We start from the raw sequence: 8429 nt of genomic DNA on the forward strand, positions 1-8429 counted from the left end.
AATCGTATTGCTTTTCTCGGATTATGCGCGGCTCCTTTCTTCCGACACGCTGCTTATTTTAAGACGGAAAAGAAAAATCAAGCAAACAAACTCAAAATATTCCTCTACGATTAAACCCGTTTTATTGTAGCAACATTGAATGAGCCATTGTGGTGACATTTTTGGAAGAAGAAAAAATGAAAAATTAAATGCCACGGAACGGGGTGTTGCTTCAAAACAGCTGACTGTGCTCTGCTAACCACGTCTCGAACGTTGTTGAGAAAGTCAATCGTGGTGATCAATGTTGTGGAGCTTTCCTACCAACTACAAATAGGACTGACCTCCAATTACGACCGAAGTTTCTTTCAATATCAATAAACTGACAACCAACACAAAAATACGAGAAATGTTTGATTTAACATACTTTTAAGCTTTCGAGTGATTTATTAGAACTAACGTAAGCTTAAAAACTCCATAATCGATCTCAATTTGAGTTAAACATAAAAAATCATACATGAAATGAGTACACAGCTTCATATGAGGGAGGAAGGTGATTGGAAAGAAGGGCCATCGAAGGGGTAAACTTAAATCTGTTGCGGCCCTTTTTCCACTGATGACGATTGCGTGTACTAGAACGTACTCAATAATATTAAACATTCAACTACCATCCGTATATTCGCCTATCGCTTACACAAAAACACACAATCACACACCACCCTCACAGGGTTATTTGGGGCACAACGGTGCTGTGGAGGATGCATTCCGGTGGTGCTTCTTTGTTCTTTGACGTTGTTAAAATTCGCATTTTGCTAATTTAATATTTCTAAGGGCGTTTTTTCCTCATCACTGAAGAATTTTTCATTTCTAATACCATTACAATTTCCGCTTACAACGTTCATTCAGTCTTTCCGAAAAGGAAGCAAATTACTCGCAAACGCATCCACAATAACACCGTTAATTCCTCCCATTGGCCCTCGGCGGATGGTGCTGCTGTGTACTAAATTTGGCAAAGTAACGATCCGGTCAGATTGCTTTTCCTAATTTGAATAAATCAAAAATCGCAGTTTCCTACTTGTCTCGACTCGACCTCCCTCCCTGTCTCGAAATGTCAACTAAAGTGAGCTTCTTAAATAACGCATTTAACCCTCCCTTAAAATAGCCCCGCACTACTATTGAATATATACAACGTGTTTGCGACACATTTTCTCGTCCTCGTCCAGCGAACCCCTTATCCTCCGGCTGTTCTGATTTGAAACATTATCAACATAAAACAAGGTACACATTTACATGCTAGCTTTCTCTCTAACTTCCTTCTCTGTTCAACTCGCTAGAGAGTTGTAGGTGGCACACCCCAACTTCGCGCCCTACGGTCAGTGATTTTCTACTACCCCAATGTAGTTTTCCCTCTCTTTGGAATCTAAACGATGCGCCTCATACGGCAGTACACGCGCCACCCGAATGTGGATGAGATGATGACTGGCTATTTAAACAGTACTACGCGATCCGCGCACATTTTCTTCTAGAATCTTCGTTACGGCAAAAATGCTCCCCTGTCTGGTTATCGTTGCTATGGTATGCCAATAGAGGGCGCTAAAATACACTTCCCTACACACACGCGCGCGCGCACATATTACACGTACACATCCGTTAAGTGATACACTTTGCACATCGGTTCCGTTGCCGTGTATCTTAACGACGTAGTAGACATTGGGATGGCGCGTATAGGTGTAGGGGCAACAGCAGAAGGCGGAGGAGGGATTGATCGAGATGATTCCTCACCCTTCAACTGTGATGCATTCCAGCTGGCGACCCATACGATGTCCGTCCACATTTTGATTCACTTTATTTTGCTCACGCACAGTTTGTCACGTAGACCGTCTTCAAACGTGCACTATCTGAAGGTTTTGCTGGCTACTAGAACCTTCGCTCCTGTGAGCTATGGGGTGGCACAGCGATTTTTGTTGCGCGCCATCCGCTAATGCATCCGCGAGTGACTGCGATTACACCTGTTGTGTTCGTTGAATCTTTTCGTTCGCATGCCACATTCGAAACTCGTCACTTTCTTCCCGAACGTGCCGAACGTGTTGGAACGTTCGAGAATGATGATGATGATGATGATGCATTTAACCTTGTTGGATGATGTTAGACCGAGCGGATGCGTACCGTTTTTAAGGGTCGTTGAGTTGCTCCTATTTCTTTTTGGTCCACACCTTACATTGGGAACAGATCCGCTAGGATTTCTCTCGTGCTTGCGGACACCTTATCGGGGAAAAGGATGTCAAACCCTACCACCAGATCACCCTTCCGGCTGGGTTCCTTCGGGAATGGCAACCCCCGATTCTGCAGACGTTTGACCGTGTGTGGCTTCACGACTTCTCCCACGGTTGAGATGGTCAACATTTCACCGCTTAACGTGGGTACATTCACCGTCGTTCCGCACAGTGCCTGCCGCAGCGTTACCTTCGCCGTGTACTTGATATCGCTGCCTTCGCGCTTGAAGTGCTGGTGCGGTTTGTCGCGGATGATAAACACAATGTCGGCTGGGACCTTGCCAGGAATCTGGTCACCTTCGCGCGGAAATGTGATCTTTGTGCCCGCCTTCCAGCCCGGTTTCACGTTGATGCTTAGGATTTTCTCTTCCTTCCGTGCGGACCCATCCTGGCCCATCACCATCTTCGAAATCTTCATCTTCTTCTGGCAACCTGCATTAACGTCCTCCAGCGAAACGTATAAATCGTGTTCGATCGCTGGGTCTTGCAGTTTCTGCTTACGCTGCGGTGACCCGTGCACGTTAAACGACTGCGAACGGAAGGCACCATTGGGGAAACCGCCAACGCTGCCCCGTCCGTCGAACCCGAACGGATCGCCATCCATCTCCTGGTGGAAGATGTTGCCACCACCATCCGTACCGAAGAATACGCTGAATGGGTCGCTCGTGCCGAAGAACTGTGCGAACGTGGCACGCGGATCACCGTGGAAGTTGTACTGGAACTGTCCACCCTGACCCGCACCAGGCATACCACCAGCGCCACCCTTGAGACCTTCCTCGCCGTACTGGTCGTAGATGTCGCGCTTTTTCTTATCCGACAACACCTCGTACGCTTCGGCCACCTCCTTGAAGCGTTCCTCCGCCTGGGGTGATTTGTTCTTATCCGGGTGATATTTCAGGGCAAGCTTGCGGTACGCCTTCTTAATCTCGTCATCACTGGCACTTTTCGAAACGCCGAGAATTTTGTAGAAATCTTTCCCCATCGTGGCTGATACTGTTGCTCTTGTTTTGCTGTTACTTAACGGTGTTCTTGCGCACTACCGTAATACACGGTCGATATGTTCCAGAACGTTCTATCACCTTATGCACCGTTAGCTTTTTGCACTGGAATTTCAATACAGTAACGCGTCTCTCACAAAAAGTCTTTCCAACTGGAATTTCACTCTTCTATCGCAATATCCACAAATTGCTTTCTTTTTGAACCAGTTTACTACGTTTTTCTGTTCAAACTCGACACACAACAACGTGCCGTTGCAGTTTGCTTTGCTTCGGGAATAACAAACGATTGCTTCTCTGTTGCTTGCTCGACTTTCATTACCTTCGCCTGCGAGCGCTGACGGAAGCTTTATATGAAAACATTTTTTCTAGATGCTTCTCGAAGCCAAACTACAACCGACTGGAAACTTCAACGCAAATGTCAAAATAACCGTCCGTCTTGTGGACGCGCTGATTCTACTGTACGATTCGAGAAATGTTTATTCGAGAATAAAGCCCGCAAATGCGGTTGGTAATTCAATTTATTTCTATTTGGCTGCGAATTTCCAAATGGGATCATCACAACTCTGTCAAAATGTGAACAGCAGAGTTGGCAGTGTTTAAATTTAATTCTGCATGTGTGGGTTTTTAGACACGAAAACACCGTTAAAAATACTACAGGAACTTTTAAAATTCTGTTTTTTCACGTTTGTATAGAAAATTAATGTCCGTTTTTGTGTTCCAAATTTGAAATTTTTAATTTCCAATACAAAAAAAGTTATTTAAGTCTAAGTTAAAATCTAGTTATACCCGGGAATGCCGGTCGTAGAGATTAAGGTGTAGATTTGGTTATTGACACAACGGTTAAGCAACATTCAACATTCACTTTACCTGAACATTTACCAAAAACAGAACCATTTAATGCCAGTATTTCCTTGGTGTTGATAATATACTGTAATGCACTGATTTTATTTTACACTCTCGTAAATCAATAATTTCACTAGCAGAAATTACAATGGTTGCACCAAACGGAAAAGATTAAACGGAAGAACGGAAGAACGGAAGAACGGAAGAACGGAAGAACGGAAAAACGGAAGACGGAAGATGTTCTCTCAACGACGATCAAATCAAGAATATATTTCTGCATGACAGTTGCGCAGCAAGCTGTCATGCCCAATTAACGGATTTACATTTTGACGTTTAGCGATCAGAACAATGATATACGACCGGTCATGATCCTACAGGACATTACAGCTCGGCTGTCCTGACCTAGAATTGACCTCAATTCTGACTACTACAGAAGTTCTCCTATGTTTCAGCACTGATAGCCCATTTCCTCAACTTGTCCGCTTCTAAAACGCCATCATATGCCATCTGCGTATTCTGACATCCTTCGACATCCCTAACAACGTACCTGTCGTGGGGAAGAACTTTATGAATTACGTAAGGGCCGCGGAACCTTTTGTTAAGCTTTTTGCTAACATTAGCCGTGTCTGTATATCGAATGGCAACTAACTCTCCTTCCTTAAAATTAGGGGCTGGTCTAGTCTTTCCTGCAACGTATCGTTCATTTCTGTCTTGTGACGCTCTAATATTTGTTTGTGCCTCGGAACGGAGATGACTGATATCCTTTCCTCCATCTTCTATCTTAGACTCAAGGAATTCGCATAACTCATCTACAACCTCACCCCGCTGCTCGGTTCCGAAGAGAAGGACAGATGGAAGAAAATTCGTAGAACTGTGGACAGTGTTATTAAGAGCATACTCGGCAGTGCGTAAGTGCAAGTTCCAATCAGAATGATCGGCGAGATCAGATAATTTACTTAATATGGGACGAATCACGCGATTAACACGTTCGACCTGACCATTAGCTTGAGGAGAAGCTGTAGCGTTTAATATATGAGAAATATTGTGAGATTCAAGGAACTCCTTAAAAAGGGTTGATGTAAAACAGGTCGCACGGTCGCTTATAATGCGCCTTGGCCTACTATAATAAGACATATATTGATTAAGAATATCACATACCTCGTGAGTATTAGTGGTCGCAGTAGCGTACAGTTTTGTAAATTTGGTGAAAGCATCTATAACAACCAAAAGATATTTCTTACGGGAACCGGTATTAGGTAATGGACCTAAATGATCAATATGCAGGGTGTCAAACGGCAAGGGTACTTTCGGAATACTGAATAGATTTCGAGCGTTGACTCGAGGTGGTGCTGAATAAAGGATGCATTTGATGCAATTTTTAATGAAAGTCTCAATTCGGGTTTTCATCTGAGGAAACCAGTAATGTCGGCGAATAGAATCAAAGGTCTTAACAGTGGCCAAATGGCCAATCTTTTCGTGGTTATGTCGAATAACATTATCCACCATCTCAAAGGGTACATATAATTGAAGAGGATTGACAGAAGATTGATGATATACTAAACCGTCCTGTAAGATAAATCCTTCAACGGAACCAGTTTCAAGTCTACGCTTCAGGGATTCAATAGAAGGGTCTCGAGATTGTGCAATCTGTAGTTGGAAATCCAGATCCAACTCACTGATAGCACCGATGGCTTCGGTTCGGCTCAAGGCGTCGACATGAGCCATGGAAGTTCCAGAACGATAATGAATAGAATAATCATAGTTTTCTAAGAATAGGGACCATCGAGCAATTTTTGCAGAACCATTACGATTCTTTAAGGTTTCAACCAATGAGTTACAATCCGTAAAGATCTTGAGTGGAAGTCCATGGACATAGGTGTGAAATCTTTTAAGTGCGTAAATTACTGAAAGCGTTTCTAGCTCGTAGCTATGCAACTTTGCTTCCTCTTTCGAAGTAGTCTTCGAGAAATAGGCAATCGGATGAAGTTTATTATCGTCTTGCTTTTGTAACAGAACTGCTCCAAACCCAAATGAACTTGCATCACAGTGAAGCTCGGTTTCCCTTTTTGGGTCAAAAATGGCGAGGACGGGAGATTGAATTAGCCTCTCACGAAGAGCCTCAAAAGCCTCACGGCAATTAACATCAAAGTTGAAGGTAGCATCCTTCTGAAGGAGTTTGGTTAGCGGTTTAGCTATGCAAGAAAATGATGGAACAAAACGTCGGAAGTAAGAGAATAATCCCAAGCATCGTCTAAGTTGTTTTGTATTTAAAGGCATCGGGTAGTTTCGTAGAGCACTAATATGCCTGTCGCTTGGTCGGATACCGGAAGCATTTGCCTTGTATCCTAAATAATCTAACTCTTCATGTGCAAACTTGCACTTATCAATGCGAAGTTCAAGACCAGACTCCTTGATCCTTTGTAGAACAGCTTCTAAAGTTTTTAAATGAGACGGAAGGTCAACGGAAGCGATGATAATATCATCCAAATAGACGACTATTTTCTCTTCAGCAATAAATTCACGAAGGATCGAATTAATAAAGCGTTGAAATTCAGACGGAGCATTCTTAAGTCCAAAAGGCATTTTCGTATATTCATATTGGCCATCGGGAGTAACAAAAGAGGTGTAGGGAATGGAAGATTCATCCATTTGCACTTGATGAAATCCACTTCTCAAATCTAACAGACTGAAAAACTTCTTATTACAAAGGTGTTCCAAACAGGTTTCAATCAATGGAAGGGGGTAGTTGTCTCTTACCGTAATCTTATTGATTGGTCGATAGTCCACGCACATACGTATCTCTCCACTCTTCTTCCGAACGAGCACCAGGGCGGAGGCATAAGGAGAATTACTTGGTCTTATGATCTGCTCATCTAATAATTTGGAAACTATTTCCCTAACTTGGTTTCGTTCCGCATAGGAGAGTCTACGAGGTTTAGTGAAAATGGGGGTCTGGTGAGTGAGGTTAATCTTCATTTTATAATCTATCAGCTTAGTGCGCTGAATAGAATCGTTCAGGTAATTTTCTTTTACAATTGATAAGACAAGAGCAGCGTCCTTTGAACGTAATGAGGGACCAATGTCAAGTTCGAGCTCTGTTTCATAAACATCAATATTAGAAAGTTCAGTGGCTGCTACGCTTAACGCATCCTGGTTTGGTAATATAATTTCATTTCGAGGTGACTTCATGAAAGGGGTGGAATTCTTAAGGTACGTAAGGTAAATATTAAACGACGGAAGTAAATCCCTACCTATAATAATTGGCCAGGCCATTGATTTTTCAGGTAATATAATGAAGGAATGATTGAGAATCACTTCTCTGAATTTAATGCGACATATAACCTGACCACGGGTATAAAGATGAGAATTCCCAAGGCCACGATATCTGGAAGGCGTCAGTGCAGCTAGAAGTCCTACTGGCACTATTGATTCATTAATAAAGCTTACTGCGCTACCTGTATCAATTAAAGATTGGATTCCCTGAACTATCACAACCGGCTTTCCTAATTTTAGAAAAGAAATACTCACTTCTTGCAATTCGTCCAATGCCAAGACTTCAGGATCATTTACCGAAATATGGCTGGTCGCTTCCGGATAGGCAGCAGCATTTGCAGCAGTCTTAGGACAATTTTTGTGGGTGTGTCCCATCTGGAAACACTTGAAGCAAGCCCCTGGTGGTCGGTTGGGACGAGTGCAATTATTTTTGTGATGTCCAAACTCCGAACAGTTATAACATCGGTTAATGTTGGATGTTATACCTCGGCTGTTCAAAACAGGAGCTTTTTCCGGAACAGAAGGTGAGGTTGGTTTAAAGATTATTCGAGACCGGAGCGCTTCGAACTTCTTCAACATCGGCTTTAAATCTTCTACATTTGTTGCTATGAACCGCATTCCGGCAGTGAGAGATGGGTTACCCAGACCGTCGAGAATGATGTCGACCAATTCGGGTTCCGGAACAGGAGCACGACTGGCGATACGTTGCATATCCAGCACGTAACGCAAAGCAGTTTCCTTTGTAGAGAGACGACGGGATCGTAACTGTCGAAGTACGGTTTCAACAGAAGGCGGTACGCTTAAAGTGGAGATAAGTTCCTCCTTTAACTGTTCCACAGTAGAGGCACGAGAGGATTGGGCAACAATAGCCGCAGATCCTTTTAGCAGCCGGCGAGTGTGGACGAATTTATCCGCCTCCTTGACTCGATGCAGCGAAAAAGTGTATTCCAAGTCGTCCAGCCATTGTAGGATGCATCTCTCATCATCGCCCGTAAAGGGCTCGATGGTCTTATCCAGCTTCAAGTCAGCAACCGGTGGTGAATCACAGCCTGTCTGGAGTTCCAGT

The 8429-nt window shown here is 43.4% G+C and overlaps 2 protein-coding genes across 2 annotated transcripts; both read right to left on the bottom strand.

The window, feature by feature from the left end:
- Nucleotides 1-910: 910 nt before the first annotated feature.
- On the bottom strand, nucleotides 911-3542 carry LOC128302020 (dnaJ protein homolog 1-like). The gene has a single exon (XM_053038732.1). It carries the CDS (start codon nucleotides 3229-3231, stop codon nucleotides 2191-2193), a length of 1041 nt encoding a protein of 346 aa, XP_052894692.1. The 5' UTR covers nucleotides 3232-3542; the 3' UTR covers nucleotides 911-2190.
- A 760-nt stretch (nucleotides 3543-4302) lies between these two features.
- LOC128304584 (uncharacterized) lies at nucleotides 4303-7363 on the bottom strand. The gene is made up of 4 exons (XM_053041786.1): nucleotides 7044-7363; nucleotides 5648-5822; nucleotides 5066-5149; nucleotides 4303-4894 (listed from the first exon to the last, which is right to left on the bottom strand). The coding sequence occupies exons 1-4, from the start codon at nucleotides 7361-7363 to the stop codon at nucleotides 4532-4534; spliced, it is 942 nt and encodes a 313-aa protein (XP_052897746.1). The 3' UTR covers nucleotides 4303-4531.
- Nucleotides 7364-8429: the final 1066 nt, after the last annotated feature.

The sequence above is a fragment of the Anopheles moucheti genome, chromosome 3 (genome assembly GCF_943734755.1).
Source record: "Anopheles moucheti chromosome 3, idAnoMoucSN_F20_07, whole genome shotgun sequence".
In the NCBI taxonomy this organism is placed as follows: domain Eukaryota; kingdom Metazoa; phylum Arthropoda; class Insecta; order Diptera; family Culicidae; genus Anopheles; species Anopheles moucheti.

Excerpts from the sequence above, each read along its gene's own strand:
- LOC128302020 (XM_053038732.1), bottom strand. The coding sequence starts at position 3,231 with ATGGGGAAAGATTTCTACAAAATTCTCGGCGTTTCGAAAAGTGCCAGT.
- LOC128304584 (XM_053041786.1), bottom strand. The coding sequence starts at position 7,363 with ATGGCCTGGCCAATTATTATAGGTAGGGATTTACTTCCGTCGTTTAAT. Across the intron at positions 5,150-5,647 it reads TTATCTTACAGGACGGTTTA|TTCCTTGAATCTCACAATAT; the intron begins GTATATCATCAA and ends CTTTTTAAGGAG. Across the intron at positions 4,895-5,065 it reads AGGTCGAACGTGTTAATCGC|TTATGCGAATTCCTTGAGTC; the intron begins GTGATTCGTCCC and ends GTTGTAGATGAG.